Below are 20232 nucleotides of genomic sequence, written 5' to 3'. Positions count from 1 at the left end.
GCTGCTGGATAGGGAGAGAGAAGGAGAGAGAAGAGAAAGAGAGAAGATGGGAAAGAGAGAAAAGGAGGGAGAGAGAGAGGGAGAGAAAAGGAGAGAGAAAGAAGAGAGAGGAGGAAGGAGAGAGAGAGGAAGAAAGAGACAGGGGGAAGAAGAGGGAGAAAGAGGGGAAGAGGAGGGAGAGAGGGAAGGACAGGGAGAGAGAAGGGAGACAGAGAGGAAGAGGAGGAGGAGTGAGAGAGAGGGGAGAGAGAGGGATCTTCAATTTCTTCTTTTTTCTTCCAGTTCTCCTGAAACCTATTATATGTCCTGTCATTGGGTCCTTCCATTCTTGACAGTCTTATGATACCTGATGCTCCCACCTCCTTTATTTAGGCAGGTTGAAGAGTTCCTTTTTGCCAATAATTAAAAGTAAACCTTGACTTAGGCACCCAGCAAATGCTAGGAACAATGTTTGCCCGTGTATTGCTGTCTTTCTGTGGCAAATAAATTCCTGAAATTCTTCATCATAGATTATCTGTTGAAATAAAGAAATGGATTTTGCTTAGGCTTGTATCAAAGATAATGAAGGAGATTCTCTGGAAAGGAATAAGGAAATGAGAATTTTAGCAGCTTTTTGGGATTCTCCTTTTTATTTTTTTAAAAAATCAACTTACTTAAATCTACTGTCTACAATCTGGTAACATCTATTAGAATAAAATGTACACATACCATTTAACATAGCAATAAGAACTCCTGGGAATCTATCCCACGAAACCACTGGCTTTTAAGGGTTTATGCATAAGAGTGTTTATTGCAGCATTGTTTGTAGCAGGAAAAAAAACTAGAAAAAACCTTTGGACAATAACTTCCTAAACTGTTCTTCTAAATATCGTGTTGCACATACCATCAAGTATATGTGTATAAAAAGGGGTTCTTCGCAGGAAGCAGAGGTTGCAGTGAGCCAAGATCGCGCCACTGCACGCCAACCTGGGTGACAGAGTGAGACTCCACTTAAAAAAACAAAAAACAAAAAAAGCTGGGGGTTCTTTGTGAAAACATGCCTCAAAAACACTGGTTTACACAAAGTTAAACAAGTTTGTTTATCATGGGCTTCTCAGAACTATTCAAATGATTATTCAGACATTATTTTATGAAATATTTATCGAGCACCCACTTTGAGCCAGAAGCTGTACTTAGGAGAAGAGTCAGTAGTTTTAGGAGTGACGAGTGTCCCCAAGGAGAAGGGCAGGGAGCTAGCAGTGCAGTGGGCAGAGCCAGAGAGGCTTCCTGAGAAACGTGACTTGAGGTAGAGAGTTGAGGAAGACTCTGAGTTACCCCAAGGAAGTGGAGAAGTGAGAAGGCGTGCCAGGCAGAGGGAATAGCACCTGCTGGAGCACTCATGGGAAAGAGGGTGGGATGAGAAGCTGGAGAAAGCCCCATGGATGAAGCAGAGAGAGGAGGCGGCCACCCCATGAGGAGCTGGGTTTTCACCTCAAATGCAAGCAGGAGAAACTCAGGGGGATTTTTCTTTTAAACACCTTAATTAAGGTATCATTTAAATAACACAATATCTACCCATTTTACATGCACAGTTTGATGAGCCTTAGTAAATGTACACAGTTGTGCAACTATCTTCACAATCTAGTTTTAGAAGACCTTTATCATCCCCAAAATTTCCTTGTACCCACTTGCTGTCAATCCCATTTCCAGGCTCTGACCTGCTTTTGCTTCTTTAGTTTTGCCTTTTCTAGAAATTTCATGTGAATGGAATCATTTAATATGTATCTTCTGTGTCTGGTTTCTTTCACTTAGCTCATTTTGAGGTTCATCCACGTTGTTGCAGACATCACTAGTCCTTTGTAAAATTGCTGAACAGTGTCCTATTGCATGGATACAACACATTTGTTTATACATTTGTCAGTTGAGGGACACCTGAATTGTTTCCTGTGTTTACTATAGTGAATTATGCTTCTGCAGATGTTTGCCTACAAGTCTGAGTGGACATATGTTTTTATCTCCTTTTAATAGACATCTAAGAGTGGATTGCTAGATGGATTTGAACTATTTTAGTGGGCATAAAATGGTATCTCATGGTGGTTCTGGTTTGTATTTCTCTAATGACTAATGGTGTTAAGCACCTTTTCATGTGCTTATTATATTCATCTATGTATCTTCTTTGGTGAAACATCTTGTTTGGGGACTTGCTTGAAGGACTCACAGACCTCAGAGGCAGTTGCATCCACACAACGGTTATCATAATGAAACACCACGCAACAGGAGGAAAGGCACATAAGGTAGAGGCTGGAGGCGTCCAGGTGCAGGCTTTTAAAGTTCTCTCTTCAGGGGTGGGGTTTGCACTGAACATGCTTCTCTCCCCAGTGGTGAAATGCAGCAATGGTGCATGTTGTTTCTGCCTGGGGGCCTTGCTTGAGACTCGACATCCAGAGTTTTTTGTGGGCTAGTGATGTAGGCACTCTTCTGCCACACGACCAAGGGTGATTACTGAAATTCCAAACTCCTAGAAGAAAAGCACGTGTGCACCATAAATCATACTGTTTGTACAAACAGTTTAGGCAAGCTGGTACTGTAGGATTCAGTGCCCTGGGAAGACAAAACAGCCTTATCAGTTAGAAACAGAGGTGACATTCCAAAAGCCAGGTTCTCAGATGCCAGGCAAGGGCCAGCTGCACAGGCAGACCCTTCTACAGAGCAACATCAGGCCTGCTGTGTTCTCCTCTCCCACACATGTCTAGTCAAATCTTTTGGTCATTTTTTTAGTTGGGTTGTTAAGTCTTCTTATTTTTGTCATCAGAATTCTTTATATATCCTGAGTTTAAACTGTTTATTAGATACCCATTTTGCAATTTTTCCCCCCAGTCTGTGGCTTATCTTTTCATTTTCTTAATGTCCCTTGGAAGGAGTTTGGGAAGGGAAGTAATATGACCAGATTTGCACACACATACAGCTGCCCTACCTGCTATGTGGAGAATGGACTGCAGGGGTCAGGACTGGATTGGGGCGTCCTGTTAGGAGGCTGTTGCGTGATCCAAGTGAGAGATGATGGTGTTTTGGATGGGGAGGTGACAGAAGGGATAGATAAAAGCAGCTCCATACAGGGGGTGTATAGAAGGTAGGACTGAGATGGCATGCACTCCACACATTATAGATTTTCAACAGGGGAACAGAAAGGAGGCCTCCCCAAACTCATCCACAGAACACATTATTATTATTCTTTCTAGTAGTGAAACTCCATTCATTTGTGGGATTTACATATTTGATAATTTGGAAATGTGGGACAAGATGAATTTGAAGGTTCCCTCTAGCCCTCACAGTCTGTGGTGCCATGAACAATCCTTTATGAGGTTATTTTAACAATACTAAAATATTCTGAGGCGTGTGCCTAGGTGCATGATTACAGATTGTTTATTAGTCATGCATGTATATATATAATGCCAATTTTTGATCCAAGAAAATAACTTCATGACTGAAATTGAACACAATCTATTCATGAAGATCCTTGCAGAAACAGAGGGCAGAAACATTGTTAGCATAGAAAGTGTGAGGACGGGGATAAGGAAATTCATATTCATGTATTAACCCAATTACCAAATGTACCTTGCAAATCTGGAGCGCTGTTGGTTTAACATGGGATTTCACATCATTCTGTCCCAAGTGACATAGACAGTATTATAAATGAAAAATCCTTTCCTCAGGCTAGGATACAGAGCTCCTCTCACTTGGGCAGTACATGCGATCACAGGAGAACCTTTATTTAAGGCTGGAAATTCTATTTACTCAGGAGCCCAAACCACTGTTTTTCTGTTCTTGCAAAATAAACAAAACACCCTGGCAAAGTAGATGCAGAAAAGACCCGAGGGAATGGAAAGGAATGTGGAATCAGGTATGCAGGTCAGTGTCAACACAATAAATCAGGAGCACAGCAGTGATACATATTTTTCTTCTGATGCTAAAAAAAGGCTACATGAATCAATGAGATAAAGTGAGAGTACAGAAATTAAGATATATAATGTTTTATTTATAGATGTATTTAATGAAGTAGGTTTTGTGGTTCTGTTGTTTTATTTTAGAAAGAGACAACATAAAGGCTCAGAAGTGGATGTTATGCCTGGTAGGGGCTGCATGATGCACACATGGATCAGGGAGATGATGACATCACCTCCAAACCTGGTTGGACCTGGTGCCCTGAGCCTATGGAGAGGCTGGACAGGGGCAAGGGGGCTTCAGACACCTGCTGTCAGGTGCATGATGCAGTAAGGTACCCCTTCTCCAGGAAGTGATGACGAATCCAGCTCAGCATGCTGCCCATTTTGGCCTCTTCTGCCTCAAGGCCTTTGCAGGTGATGTTCCCTCTTCCTGAAAGCCAGCTGCCTCCACCTATCCCCAGATCTTGTGAACTCCCCCTTCAGGTCTCAAATACATCGTCACTTCCCTTCTGTCTACACTGTCATCAGGGCAAATGGCGAATCCATTTTAAAGAGTCAAAACCTTGCACAATTTGGAAGGCCCTTTTCCAGAAATAAGAATAAAAATTATTGATTTGAAATTAGAGATCCATATAATTAGGGCCCTTTCTGGAACCCTGGAAACAAAGATCCTCTGTCCCTGGGGAGCTTCCAGTCTGGCTAGACGTGTACTGGATCCAAAGAAGGCTGGGTAGGCTGAGGTCAGAAGCACTCAGAGTCTTAGAAAACCAGAACCAGAAGATACTTTGGAGGTGTCTGATTAAATCTCCCATTTTAGAGGCAGGGAAACAGAGGCTCACAGTGGGGGAAGGGAGTTAGTCCAAGTCACACAGCTTGCTGTGGCAGATTTTGGACTAGGCTGTCTGATTCTCAGGGTCCTTAGGGACCTCTTGGAGTGCAGAGTTCATTTAGGGTGAGGAATGGCTGGCAGCTTCAGTGGTTGCAGGGATCAAAATCTGCTCCTCACCCTGACCTTGCTGGATCCAGAAAATCCTGATTTCCTACTTCACTTCATGACACATATGCGAACACTGAGATGTTTTGCGGGAGGGGGGAGAAAATCGATTCTTCCTAACAGGCTCTTTGTTTTTCTGCATGACTAAACCTGTAGCAAGGATGAACCAGAGTAAAACTATGGAGATGTAAATTCTGAATGCATTCACTCATGTGGTCAGCAAGTATAATGAGTAAACTGAAACAGAGTTAGGCCAATCAAAACCTTTCCCTAATTTGGGAGCAGAATGACAAATCCTGTATGCACATGAGGTCCCTATTCTAATATTTCAGAGACCACCCTGAAAAGAGCTATCGGCCCAGTGCTTTCTTTTAGAAGGCCATTTGTATGGCACCAAAAAGCAATTGCTTCCTCCATTCCTACTACCTGGAAACACAAACTTTTAAATTCATGCCAGTTCGATTGGAACAGTAGCAAATTTCACGGAGCAGCTAAAAAGAAGAGCAACAGCTGGTACATCAGGCATTAATAATATAACAAAGGAAGAAAAAAGAGAAACTTTTCATTAGTACTTTTTGATGGCAATTTATTATTTATCCCTTTGCCAGTATTCAAACAGACAGGCAGTCATAAAACATTAAAAAAGATCCTTTAAAACAGTCAGGCATCTGTTTTACCTCAGTTCCTTTTTAGAAACCTGGAAACCAGGAGCCCCGGCTTTTATACTATAGCGAGTTTGACACTTGCTATATCAAAAATACTGCTTGAGGATCACTACGCAGAAAGAGTTTTGTTTAAATTTTATGAAAGGCTGGTGAGGCAGGCAGACAATGGTTTGTAAGGCAAGATCCAATGTAAATCAGCAATGTGTGGTTTCCAACTGTTTGACTCCTCAGTTCATATTCTGAAACCAGGGCGTTGACAAAAACCCACTGTTCAGTAATTAGCATCCTGTCAAATCTTTCCAATCAAGACTAGCATGCTGCACCTGGTCCTAGTTAAAAAACGCATTGTGGGCAATTCTGATCTGACCCTCAGAGGCCCCTGCCATGCTCAGAACTGCATTCAGTGTGTACGCCATAATTACCATCCACACAAAATAAGTAGGCCTCCTTGTCCAGCAGCTCTGAGAGATTCTGCCTAATCCTAATGACCTGCCACACCATTTTAACTTCTTTGATAAATGTCTATCCTTGTGATTTAGACCTTTCCTCTCCTGCAAAGAAGGTATCTCTTCCTGGGACAGAAGACTCCTTGGAAGTAGAAACATTGTAGAAATAAAGCAAATGAAAAATGGAGAAGCAAAAACCAAAGTAAAACAGAAACCTTAACCAGCCCTATCCTCAGCAGGAGCTTGCTGGAGGAGGTGTGGGTCGAGTCCCCCCTCCCTAGCTTGTCTTGCCCTCAGCGCTCTGGGTGCTTTTGCCTTTCCAGGCACTGTCCTTGGTGTAGAGGCCATGGTCCTTGATGTAGGTGATGACAGCATCGGGGATCAGGTACTTTACGCTCTGCCCTTGGCCCAAAGCTCGCCTGATGTACGTGGCACTGATCTCATTCTGCACGGGCTCCTTGGCCAGGTGAATGTTGTGCTGGTGCATCCGTAGGATGGGAGATTCTGAGATGTACCCTTTTGGGTCGTGACCTGCCCGGCCCACGCACACCAAGCCAAACTTCTCCACTATTTCCTGGATGTGCGCATCCTTCCAGAGGTTGGGGGTCTGGAAGGTCTTCAAGACGTCTGCCCCGCAGAGAAGCTTCAGCTCAGGCACAGCTGCAAAAACAAGGATGGACCCAGTAAAGTTACAGAAGGGTCACTGCCAGGAAAGACAACATCATATTCTGTTGGAAAGTCTCACAAAATGCTTTTCTTGGAATGTATCGAGAACTCTGTCTCCATGTTCATGACTTGAAAAGAAAAAGCATGTAAATGAATCTGCAGCTATTTCAGGGAATACAGTTGTAAGTAATGATTTAATCAATACACCTTTTGTTTAATATTGGAAAAGTGCCAACTAATACCAATTTTTTTTTTCCAGTGTTCTAACAGAAGTCTGTCTGTGGTTGCTTTGGACCAAGGCAGAGTGCTCTAAAGGTGGCTGTGCTGTACCTAGTACTGTGTCTTCTGATGGAGAGTAACGTTCTGAAAGCCCTGAGACCAACAAGCTGTGGGCCTTGGACAAGTCACTGCCGTATTTGAAATCCATTTCAGCCCTTGTGTTACTAGGAGCTAGTACCTGGCACTTTAATATAAAAATCTCACTATAAAGATGAATTATAAAGGCTCTTTGGATAACCAAAAGGTCTCTAAGACTCCAGCTGGTGGCCTTTTCATTGCAGTTTCCAATAAAACAAAGCTCTAGAACAATGCTTAATGTGGATAATCCTTTGGAATGTGTTCTAACAGAATGCTAATTGTGATAATAAAATCATACATAACATTTATTGGGAGATTACTATGGGCACTACTACTAAGCTGTTTATGTGGATAATACCATATGCACCCCAGAACAATTTATGAGGTGAGTATTGTTGTGCCCATTTTATGGAGGGGGCAACTGAGGCAGAGACAGATACGTGACTTGCTTGAGGTCACTCAGCTAGGCAGAGAAGTCGGGAGTCAAACCCAGGCAGCCATCCTCCAGGTGGGCAACTGCTGGGTTCTGCTGCTGCCTGCTGGTGGGAATCTGTACTTGCATTATACTGGAGAAGTCCTTCCTAGAGACCCAGACTGATTTTCCTGGCACTATCTGTGTCCCTCTTGGTGAGCTAATCAGCAAAGGAAATCCACGTCTGTGCTAGAAACAAGCTGCAGGGTCTCTGATTCTTCCAGAAGCTGATTGCAGCTTCAGCAGATGGCAAAGACTGGGGTCCCAGAGCACTGGCACCTGTCAGTCGCACAAAGTCTCAGTAAGTAGAGGCTCCAGGGCTACCATACTGGGGAAAAACTTGGTGTAAATGGTCAGTTTGGGATCCTCTAAGGTGGAACCTTTGAAGGAATCCAAACGTGGACCAGAGAGATGAGTTCACACAAAAGCACTGGAGTGACTGTGGATTGGAAAGGGAGAGACTGGAGGTGTCATGGAGAAGTCTGAGTCCTGGCCTCAACTGGGCACAGGCTGCTGTGCGGCTGGAGCCAAGCCCTTTCTTTCTCTGGGTCTCAGTTTCCGTGAGATGATGAGCTCTGGACTCATTTAAAGCAACATATGCAATCACAGAAACACACTTTTCAGATGCTCTAGCGGCATAATACTGGTCTAGTAAGTGATATTCAAACATTCCTTCATTCACGCGTGTATGAACTCTTAGCGGTTACAAACTAAGACTCTAGATCCAGACACCTTAGATTCAAATTCTGGTTCTGCCATTCGATACCCCTCATGCGATCTCAACTTTAAAATCAGGATATTACGCTTCATTTATTCATTCACTTATCCATTTACTCATTTATCTACCACTCTATTCATAGAAACACCCACTCAACATTTATGAATTATCTCCCAGTGTCTGGCCTTTTTAAACCAATAAAATTACATTTAACAATTATTCAGTAACACACTTTTCACTAATTTGGGCTGGTCCCATTGCTCACAACATAATGTGTATTTGAACTGTTCTGCATCTGTGAAGTTTTACTCCAATTTCTTATCTATCCGACCAGTGTAGTACAAAGAACTACGTTTGGTCTTTCAAACAATTAGGTAGTTTTATGTGATCTTCCTATGGGGAAGGTACTATGATGTGCATTTCATTCCAAGTTCTGCTGGGGCCTGGGACACATCCCCTCTCTTCCTACAGGTCAGAGAACAGAGAAGATACCACCTTCTGTTTCCAATAGATTTTTTTTGTGGGGACAGTTTCTGCATGTCAGGTTCAATATTTGGTACTGTTTGATTCATTAACAATGACAGTAAGGAATACTATTCACTTTGAGCCTTGCCTAGAAGGAACAAGTGCCCACACCTCCCCTGCCCCCCAAATCAAAGGCATATCTGTGAGGCTGGCGGTGCCTGTTATTCCATGATGACAATACCATGTGATAGATCACTTCTCAGGCAACATGGGCCGCAGACCTCCAACTCCTGGCAGTCCTGTCTTCAGGGCTCACAAAGGCATTCACACATCTCTTCCAAATCCATTTACAACAAGGTTACAAAAGTTTTAGACTGAGTGATTCTATCCAAGTCCCAAGTATGTAACTCCAGGGTGTAGCATAAAGAAAATCAATATGATTTCTCCTAACAGTGATACAGATACATAAACAAACAGGATGTCCGTGGGCATTTTGGGGGCAGTGTGCTCTACCTTTGAGTAGCTAAGGGCTTTGAAAGGCAGATAAAGCTGAAATTTACATAGACTGTGAGGGAAGTGCCACTAGGATCTTTGAAAGTTTGGTTGTCCTAAGTCTGTGAGATCAAAGAATACCAATCTTGAGGTCAGTCAGCTCTGGGTTCAAGTTTAAATCTGCTGGTACCCTCAGGAAAATTACTTAGCCTATGTGCCTATTTCTTCAGCCATAAAATGGGGATAGTAAAGCTTTCTTTGGAAGTTATGGGAATTGAGCGATGGAGAGAATGCAATGTAAATTTCCTGTCTGGCGCAGCATGTGAACACTGCCACCAACAGCGATGTCTGTCATGGTACCTCACAGACACACTTAGAAATGTGGGACTTCTGGGTCTAAACAGGACAAGAGAGATGAAGCATCTGACAGGCAGCACCTAAATTTACCATACAAGGCCACCTTGGAACATTCAGTATAAAACGGAAACAGATAAAGGGCTTGCTCTGTTGGGAGAGGGAATCCTCTGAATGTGGCCGAGCTGTGCTCAGTTCCATCAGCCATGGGCGGGGGCCACCTTCACAAAAGACAGACAGAGTCAGCTGTGAAAGAAATGGAGGCATCATCCATCCCAAAGTGTCACACCCAAGCAGCCCAGAATGTAGCAATCCATATGACTCTGGGTGAGCCCAAGGAGGCCTGCAAATCACAGGAGTGATGGGCAAAGCAAGGCTCTGGCAGCCAGAAATTGCTGAGCTCATCATGTAATTTGCAACCCCAGAGTATAACAGCACACCAATAGAATACACAACACACAAAATGGTCCTTTAGAAATATGTCACTAGTAACACACATGCCATCTCATCAAAAGCCAAACTTATGCTGAGAAAAATTCTACCTTCCTGTTTTTAATTGCTCTACATTTTACCCCAATTACAAACATCAAACTGTGTTCACTATGGAACATATGGAAAATATGCAAGTACTTAAAGCAGAAATAATAACAACAATAATTCTGCTTTCAATAAAACACCATAAGTTTTTAGTGTATTTCCTTAGTCTTTTCTATTTAGACATGCAAACAGATGTGAAAGTATAGTCATATTTTTATATACTTGAGATTATATGCAGTATTGTATCCTGATTTTTCCCACTTCCTTCATAAGTGTTTCTCCACACCATCAAAACCTTTTATGTAGTTTCTTTATCCTATGTATACAGTAAAACTTTCGTATACTTTCCTTTACATTTAAACATTGAGATTGCTTTCACTTCCTGCCATTGTAAAAACTGTTGTGATAAACATCTTTCTGCATAAATAATTGTCCCAATCTCTAATTATTTCCTTAGCCAGATTCCTAGAATGGGAATTTATCAAGCAGAGTGCAAGGATTTTTAAAGTCCCTGATATATTTTGGTAAACTGAAAAACAGTTTTCATTTCATGTAAACTTCCTTTTTTAAAAAATAGTTACTTTAGAATAGAACAAGATGAGTGGGATTTAGGGTCTGAAAAGAGAGAAAGAGGCCCTCAACAATACAGGGCCAAGCAGAGTAAATTGGTAGCCCCTAGAAAAATGAATCTGGAAAGAACCTGGGGTGGGCTTTGGCAGAGGGAGAGAGCTCATGTTAATGAGAGCAGTGGGGGCTGGTTCCACAGGGAAGGTGAATTCTGAACTGGGCCTCACAGACAGGTTTTCAATAGGGGAACAAAGAATTAAGAGGAAGGAGGGGCAGGCCAGGCAAAAAGCTGAGACAGGGATTCTGGAAGCATACGCAGAGAAGCGAAGTGTGAGAGGATGGGAGCCTCAGTGTGTTGTCCCTCCTGAGTCACTCTGGCTGCCCCTGCCTCTCACTGGAGGCTCCAGTCTGCCCCAGTGGCATGGAGTGCCTCACACTTACGCCATCTCCCACCCTTGTGCTTTCCTTGGCCTGCCTCTTGGCCCAGAAATGTCTCCAACCTCAATAATCCAGTCATCCTACAAGTCTCAGTGCAGGTGCCCCCTCTTCCATGCAGCCTTCCTAATTCACGCCTGGACTCACCTCCATTCATACCCTGTCTCCAGCTTGGGATGGGGGCTGGGGCTGGCTGTCTCTGTTCTCAGCCTGAGCCCAGACTCTCTTCCAGTGAGGTGCTCAGAAAGTGTCTGTAGAATCCTTTAAAGAATGCCTGCTGAGTCAGAGATGATGCAGAAAGAAGGGAGAGGCTGATAATGAATACTGGGCACTGTGCTTATGGGGGATGGGTGGGAAGGAGCCCATGCAGGTAACGGAGAGGACAGGCAGACAGAGAGACCAGAGGAATGCAATAAACATTATATGAGATGATTATATAGGAGGTACTGTAACTCCTTCTTAGATTCTTACTCTCATGCACAGTCCCCCAGACTGGCTGTAAAGCAAATCCTCAGAGTGCTTATTAAATATCCAGATTCCTGGGCCCTACTCCCACTCAGAAGGTCTGGGAAGACACCTGGGAATTAGTGCTTTTAACAAGCTGCACAGGGGATACTGCTGTGAGTGATCCTTTGGCCAGCATTTGGGGACTGTTGCATGGCACCTTTAGGGCCTGGTAGCATTTCCAAGTCTTTTTAGAAGAGTGTTTCCCAATCTTGCTCTAGGAAGCGCTAGTTCTGAAAAATACTAACAGATATTGAACAAAGAGTTCCATACTTAAAAAAGTGGTAAGAATGACTGCAAGGTATTTCTCTTTCTTGTAGAATCACAATGCCCATGGACATAGTAAAGGCTCTAAAAAGTCCTGCAGTAAAGAAACCACATTAGGTGTGCTAAACCTCGGCATTCCTAAACTCTTCTAATCTGGAAGCAGTGTTCCACCAACCAAAGTCTGGAGACCCTGCCATAGGAAATTCTGCAGATGACCTGCTGGAATCTGCACGCCCACCGCTGCATGGTGCTCCTGCTTATTTGCATGAGAGCGTTATGCATTTTGCCCCTGACACCAGGGCAGCTCACACGGTGAAATCACAGCCAACAAGGTTTAATCAAACACCAGGAAATGACAACACTTCCTGGCTTACACGTCTAGGCTTACAAATTAAGAGGATAATCCAAACCAACTTTAAATTCCCTTAAAAATAGGTTTCCTCTTTTGAGTGAACCATTGAGTAATTCTGCTATAAATAAAGTCTTAGTCTCTTTGTTCAAGTTTTATAATGGCATATTTTACATTCAAAAAGGCTAGGGCTTTTAAAAGAAACCCAGCAGCACTCATCAGTTTATCCCTGCGTGACCCTGACTATAATCCATGTCATTAGAACAAGTCACAAGGGTAGGTAAACTTCTTTGGGGCAAAAAATCCCAAATTAGCAGAGCAATTTACAGGGGGTGGTGGCAGATTGTCTAATCTGAACTTCAACCTCGGAAGTGTCATCCCAACCAGGCAGGCCTTCAATTCCTTATCTGTGCCCAGAGGGTTGGACTCAAGTTCTCTGCAGCTGGGACCACCCCTATCCGCTTCAGTTCTCACAGAATCCCTGACATCTCATTCTCCTACAGACAAGAGGGTCAGCACCCACCTGCAGGGGTTGGGGAGAGTGCTTTGCCATGGTCTGGGCCTTCCATCTGGGGTGGAGATCTGAGCAGTTCGCTGTGATGATGCCTGCATTGTAAACATATGGGCTCAGGGTATGTCTGTCCTCCAGCCCTCAAAACCACCCAGGGATTTTCAGATTTTGTCTCAACCTGCTTTTATATACTTTAGTTCACTCATTCCACAAATAACTGTCGAGGGCCTACTCTGTGGCAGGCATTGCCAGGTGCTGGGACAGAAAGCCATGTGGGTCTTCACGGAGAGTCCTGTCCAAGACAGTCCACTACTTTCCATGTGACATGGGTGAAGGCAGGGAAATTAGTACATTTCTACTCTTTTAACATTTTCTTCAATATTTCTCAAAAAAAAAAAAAAAAGAAGGAGTCACTGTTGAGTAGGGGTTAAAGACATGCCTATTAGAATCAGACAGACTTGAATTCAAGACACATTTTCATTTGAGAAGCAGGGATAACAACACCTGCTTTTAGGCTCTTGTGAAGGTGAAGGAGACACACACATTTTGAAGCACTGGCACAGTGCATGGCCCACAGCTAGCTCCCAGAAAAGCTGCCTGCTCTCATTAGGAACTAGTACTTTAGAAGGCAATAGGGTGACGGCCAAGAGCCAGGGCTTGCAGCCAGATGGCCTGGGTTGAATCTCAGCTCCTCCACCAGCTGGCTGTGTGACCCTGGGTGGATGATTTCAAGTCTCTATGTGGATGGTGCTGCATCTGCCAGTGAGGAATTATGACAGTGCCCACCTCTGATGGGTGGTTATGAAGATTAAAGGGGTTAATACACACGAAGTGCACTGGGCATTTCAAATATGATTAGACTTTCACAAATTTGGCATGCCTGCCTTCTTTAGCAATCAATCTTCTGCAAATCATGAGATACCTATATATGCTTTTGTCAAACACAGGCAATCATTATACACTCCTTCTTGCATCAATTTGATCTGCCAACTTCCACTTCCTGTATTATGCATTTATACTAGAGCTGTATTTAGGGGGCAGTAGTGCCTGGTGGGAAAAGCATATGCTTTTTAGCCAGAGTGGGTGGGTTTAAGTTCAGGCTTTTTTGCTTGAATGACCCTGACACCCTGTAGTGTTGATACTCTCAAAGCCACGTGGACCTCATCTGTAAACTGGTCATGAAAGTTAATGCTGGTCTTATCTACACTGAGTATCACAAGATCATGAATGAAGAAGTGCTTCTACCTTGCCAAACACTGGGGAAGTGGCCTGCAGCTGAATATCATTGGGAGGGGGCACAGTGTTAAGTTCTAGAACTAGACTGGGTTGGAATTCCGGCTCTAACTAGTAGCTCTGGAGTTTCAGTGTCTCTAGTTTCTTTATCTAGAGAATGAGGGATAACAACAGAACCTACCCCAGAGAGCTTTTGTGAGGATTAATTGAAATGTTTAGCACCAGCCCATACAGAAAAAGAGCCCAATAAATGTTAACTGTTATTATCATTACTCTTAGTCTATCTTCCCACCAGACTGTGAACAGGGACACCACTGATTCATCTTATATTCCTAGTACCCATGAAAATGCTCCTGAGGTCTGCTGAATTCAGGAATGATGGAAGGAGTGGATGAATGAATACATTTAACCTGGTTCAAAGCCCTTCCAGATTATCTCAGCAGAGTCTTCTTAGAGCCTGGCTGCACTCAGTGTTTTCATTATTGTTTTACTGCTTTGATTTTGGTAAACTTTATTTCTGAGGATTCACCCTTGGATTGGTATGGGCTCTCACATCAGATTGAAGTAGATCGAGTCTCACCTCCACTTTCTAACTGTAGGACTTGAAGTATTTTACAACCCTTTCTGAATCTCCACGTCCTCACGTATAAAATAGGGCTAAACCCACCTACCTCTTGGAGTTGCCGAGCTTATTAGATATACATGAAAGAGCCTGGCACACATAGAGGGTGATCAGTAAAAGGTGGTGGTGTTTCTCATTTTACTTACCTTGAAGGTGCTAGTTCAGGTTGACCCTACTTTGAATATTAGCTGGATCTCTGAACTTTGTTGTGGAAATAATTACTTTCACTACAACATGCATTTGCCAGGGACTTCCACTGTGCCTCCATGGGGCATGACCATTACTGCTTCTTGCTGCCTGCCTGAGTGGTACCTTGGGCCTGTGCACTGACCCTGGGGGCATGTTCTTGGTGTCCTCAGCAGCCCCACTGGTCTTCAGGAAAGATTGGAGGGTAGCTGTGTCAGGTGTAAAGCCAGCCACATCATGCTCCCAGCCTGTAGATCCCTGTTTTTGAAGATGGCCATAAGCATGACTTCAGAGCTCCACAGATGGGAGCTCCACGTCCTGTTTATTTGTGTGTGACTGTGATTAACGTAGCCTCTCTGAGCCTCAGTTTCTTTATCTGTAAAATGAGGACAACACAAGATCACGTTTGCAAAGGGATGCATGAAAGGGTGATGACGATGATGGATTACATCAAGTGGCATGTGACTAAGGCCTTGCCCACAACACAAGGAAAAGGTGAGTGACATATGTTATCAAGTGTCCTAAAGGCATGGAAGTTGACCTAGATTTAAAAAATTAGAATAAAAAGAAACAATCTTATAGGGAAAGAAGGAATCCTTAATATGCTCCACAGTGAATTTCCATTATAGCGATGTTTGTTACTATGCCACTATGATGTAGATTCACTACGGACATTATCAAGAGGAAACTAAATGGAGCAAAGGATGGGTGGATTTCTACCATGCTTCTAAAACCACCTGACTTTACAATTATAACTGGATTTTCAGTCTTACAAATCCTCAATTTTGATACTTTTCAGAAAGTGTTAGTAATCAAACACAAATGCAGTTGGTACATTTTGGAGATGAAACTCACTCCAAATAATAATTTTAAAAATCTTAATCAGCATTTTATAAAACTGTGTTGACTGTAACAGTGATTCTCAATTTTGGTTGCACAAAATACATATGGGAACTTTTATGAAAATAGCAATGTTTAGAGCCCATCCCTGACAAATCAAAATCTCTGGGGTGGGTGGGAGGAGGTGAGCATTTGGAAAAGCTTATTAAGTGATTCCTGCAGCCAGAGTTGAGACCGCTGGTTTGGATGCATCTTGGCACTGATCATAAACTTAATTCATATGCTTGGCAGCTAAAGCTGTTGGCTAGCCATATATTAGAATAACCCCGTAGCTTTTAAAAATCCTGATGCCCCAACCCAGACCAAAGACATGCTAGTCTCTGGGGTGAGACCCAGACATGGGTACTTTTAAAAGCTGCCTGGGTGATTCCAGTGTGCAGGCCAACACTAAGAAACACAGGAATAAAGGAGATATAAAAAAAAAAAATTAAAAACAGGCCGGGTGTGGTGGCTCATGCCTGTAATCCCAGCACTTTGGGAGGCTGAGGTGGGTGGATCGCCTGAGGTTGGAGTTGGAGACCAACCTGGCCAACATGGTGAACCCCTGCCTCTACTAAAAATACAAAAAATTAGCTGGGCATGGTGGTGCCTGTAATCTCAGCTACTTGGGAGGCTGAGGCAGGAGAATTGCTAGAACCCGGGAGGCGGAGGCTGCAGTGAGCCGAGATCGTGCCACTACACTCCAGCCTGAGCAACAGAGCTTAATTCATAAACTTGGCAGCTGAAGCATTGGGCTAGCCTGTATTGGAATCACCATGGAGCTTTTTTTTGAGACCCTATCTCAAAAAAAAAAAAAAAAAAAAAAAATTAAAAAGAAAACGAATGCATTCAGTACAATCTTAGCTCACTCCTGTATTTTGCAGCCAAAGCACAAGTAATCATAAATAGTACTATGGTCAACTTCTATTTATCCATGAATGGCTTATCTGTTTTGAGGACAAATTATGGGCCAGCATTAGGGATTCAGGGAAGGTAGCTAACATTATTAAGTGCCTACCATAAACCAGGTGTTTTGCCTACATCATCTCATTTAATTCACACAGAATCCTAGTGAAGTGGGTGATGTCATTTCCCTTTTATTAGGTGAGAAATTGAGACTCAGGGAGGCTAAATCACGTAAGTCATTCCGCTAGTAAATTTGGCTCTAAAACCTGTGTCCTAGGCTACAGTGCTTCTCACTGGGTGGAGGAGAAAGCGTCTGTTTCTGCCTACATATTCAAGCTAAACTACTTGTTGGATGATCTATTCTCTTGCTTCTAATGAGAAATGACTGCATGACTCATTCTAAAAGGATGATCTAGGTGTCAATTTATTCCTTATATAATTTTCAATATATGGGTCTTTGTTTATACTAATGGGTAGTTTAAAAAAATAAAGAAGAGCATGCGTCATAACAATTATTTTATAATGGCTCTCCTTTTAATTTGGCAACAGGTTCTGAAGCAACACTGTAACTGCTGAATGCTTCCGGCTGCTTCTTTCCCCAGTAAAAGGTAAGTAATAAGAACCAGGATATAAAAACTAAATGATTGCCTCTACTAAAAAGGTAAACCTTTTTCTCCCAAGTGATTTTGAAGATAAGAAAAAATGAAAACTAAAACACATTATGAACAAGCCTGTCAATCATTCCACCTTGTCCCTTGTGCCTCCCATTTCCTGCCGATCCTAGTGGTTCTAAATAGACAAAAGACACAGCAATTTGCAATCCCTTCCAGCAGAGCTGGTTGTCATTAGTGATGAGGCAGGCCATCCTCACAATCCCAACAGCCAGGAGAGGTGGGACTTCCTGCTTCTCTGGCAATTCCCCTTAAAGTTTGCAGACACAAGCTAGTGACCCACTGCCCTAACATTCAGGGCTGGCTTGGGGTTTTAAACAGTTTGATTACATATGCTGAATACAAATAGAAATTCCAGAAGAAAAAATAATCCAGAGTAACTGTTTCTAGATTTACAGTTTTTTTTTCTATTTCACATAAAAGTCTGGGTTTACATAACCCAGGAATTGTACAATTAAAAAAGACAGCTTATTCTAAAGATGTAGTTTTCAGCCTAGACTATGATAAAAATAACAAAAGGTCCCACCTACTGAATATTATTATGTAGTTCTGGGTCAGGAAAGTTATTTACATTTAAAAAATCCTCATTAGGTTTTGCTGTCTCCATTTTGCAAGTGAGAAATACGTCTCAGAGACGTCAAATCACTTGCTTAAAGTCACACAGCTACTAAGTGGTGGCGCTAGACCCCAGTGCTACAGTCATCTGACATAAGGTTGGGTGTTTCTACAAAGTGCTTTTGAAAGGATAGTGTTTTGTAATTTTTCTGCTCAGGGACCCCTCTGAGAATGTGAATCTGTTGGTCTCTCTCCTGCTAAGTAGAAACTGCTTCTTGGATATTTGCTGAGAAGGCCTGGCAGAAACCCAGCCCCACAAACTGCCCTACCTTTTACCCCGCAGGCTCTGCAGACATCTCCCGTGACCCCTGGTCATCACACAGGAGAGTGACTACCATTACCTCAGCACCTTCACTGTCTCCATCCACTGTGTCTGCTCACTCTCCCAGGGGTCCACCCGGATCCAGTCGGATGTCTGCAGGGCCAGTCGGGCCATTGCCACTCGGTGATGAGAAGCTGCGAGGTCTTTCTTCCCATAGTTGTCGTTGACAGGAGAGATGATACCCTGGATGACCTGGTACATTCCTAGGTAAGAGAGAGAGCAGTGGTGTTGCACATACAGACAGATGCTCGCCACCTGGCAGCCTGAATTCAGGCAGGTGCTAAATATCTCCAGTGCCTCATCCTAAGTGGGAGTAGACTCTGGCATTCTCTCATGGGGGAGAAAGGGTAGCTCCTTTAGGCAAGGGTAAAGGCACTACCTTAGTGAACATGTGCTTCTCCTCTAGAGTATTCTACAACCCAGGGAGCACTGAGAGAAAGGTTTCTCTGCTGAGACAAAGGCTGTGAGGGTGGAGCTCAGGCAAGGGTCCCATAGAGCAGTGTGGACAGTTAGGATCAGGATATAGCTGAGGAACAGCATGACTTCCCCTCCTCTAGGAATGAACAGGGGCACTATTTTTGCCCTCTATGTGAGGATGAAAATTATATGTACTTTCTTAGCCCAAATGGGGATTTTGAGGATGAAGGACAAAAGGATGAGATTTTAGCGTGAACCAGGGTTGGTGGGTATTGGCTGTAGATGGACTACACAGGCCATCACTGACCTGGGAGGAATGTGCTCTTTCTCCCAGGAATGGGAGAGTGTACTTTGAAATAGACATGGACTGTGCTCACTATGATAACTGCCCTGTAGATCTTCTAAACCCACATGGGATTCATTTGGTGAGAGATATATTTTCATGTGTTAAGCTCCTAAAACTAGAGGATTTATTATTGCAGCTAGCCTAGTCTATCTTGACAAATATGTTGTTATGAGACATTCCCTGTTATTCCTAGTTTAAGAGTGCCTGCCATAAATGAATGTTGAATTTTATTAAATTTTTCTGCAACTCTTGATTGCGCGATTTTTTTTTTCTCCTTTACTAATATAGTAAATTGCATTGATGAATTTTCTAATCCTAAACTAACACTGCATTCCTGAGATAAGCCCTATTTGGCCAAGATATATTACCTTTCTTGTGTATTAGTGGGTTCCCTTTGCTAATTTGTTTCTTAGGTAGTAAGACAGGTCTATAATTTTCCTTTCTCTCACTGTCCTAATCAGGTTTTGGTATCAAGGTTATGCTAACCTCATAAAAAGTGTTGGAGAGTTCTTTTTCAATCCTGTAACAGATCTTGTGTTAGGACTGAAATAACTTTATTTTTGAGACAGAGTCTTGCTCTGTCACCCAGGCTGGAGTGCAGTGGTGCGATCTCAGCTCACTGCAACCTCCGCCTCCTGGGTTCAAGCAATTCTCCTGCCTCAGCCTCCCAAGTAGCTGTGACTACAGGCATGTGCTACCATGCCCAACTAATTTTTTAATTTTTAGTAGAGACAGGGTTTTGCCATGGTGGCCAGGCTGGTCTCCAACCCCTGACCTCAAGTGACCCACCCATCTCGGCCTCCCAAAGTGCTGGGATTACAGGCATGAGCCATTGTGCCCAGCCTGAAACAACATTTTTTTTTCTTTTGCTGAGTGTTTTGTAGAACTCACCAGTGAAGTTTTGTGAGGCCAGAGTTTAATTTGTGCTGTCACTGACAGGAGAGATGATACCCTGGACGACCTGGTACATTCCTAGATAAGAGAGAGCAGTGGTGTTGCACATACAGACAGACGCTCACCACCTGGCAGCCTGGATTCAGGCAGGTGATAAATATCTCCAGTGCCTCATCCTGAGTGGGAGCAGACTCAGTAGTCAAATTTTTGACTACTAATTTAATTTCTTTAACGATTATAATTCAGATTTTCACTTCTTCATTATGATTTTGGCCACTTACATTTTCCAGGATTCTGCTTATCATATCTAAAATTTGAAATTTACAGGCATAAAGTTCTTTATGATATTCTTTTATCTGTTTAATGTCTTTTATCTGAACCATCTGCAGTGATGCCCATTTTCATTCCTAATGTTCGTT

General features: G+C 43.0%; 1 protein-coding gene across 6 annotated transcripts in view; it reads right to left on the bottom strand.

The window, feature by feature from the left end:
• Positions 1 to 5486: 5486 nt before the first annotated feature.
• Positions 5487 to 20232, bottom strand: part of NMNAT3 (nicotinamide nucleotide adenylyltransferase 3) — a 110072-nt gene continuing 95326 nt past the window's right edge. For 4 of the 6 annotated variants that reach the window (XM_031663724.1, XM_009201612.4, XM_009201613.4 and 1 more), the window contains 3 exons: positions 18176 to 18359; positions 12735 to 12817; positions 5487 to 6688 (listed from right to left, as the gene is read on the bottom strand). In XM_031663724.1, coding sequence (XP_031519584.1) covers positions 6306 to 6688; positions 12735 to 12817; positions 18176 to 18359 — 650 coding nt within the window. In that variant the 3' untranslated portion in view covers positions 5487 to 6305. Of the gene's footprint in view, positions 6689 to 12734; positions 12818 to 14723; positions 15140 to 18175; positions 18360 to 19810; positions 19892 to 20232 lie in introns of all 6 variants that reach the window. The other 2 variants (XM_031663726.1, XM_009201614.3) reach the window with 2 other exon arrangements.

Source organism: Papio anubis, chromosome 2 (assembly GCF_008728515.1).
Source record: "Papio anubis isolate 15944 chromosome 2, Panubis1.0, whole genome shotgun sequence".
Classification (NCBI taxonomy): Eukaryota; Metazoa; Chordata; class Mammalia; order Primates; family Cercopithecidae; genus Papio; species Papio anubis.
This window is presented reverse-complemented; position numbering and strand designations above follow the sequence as displayed.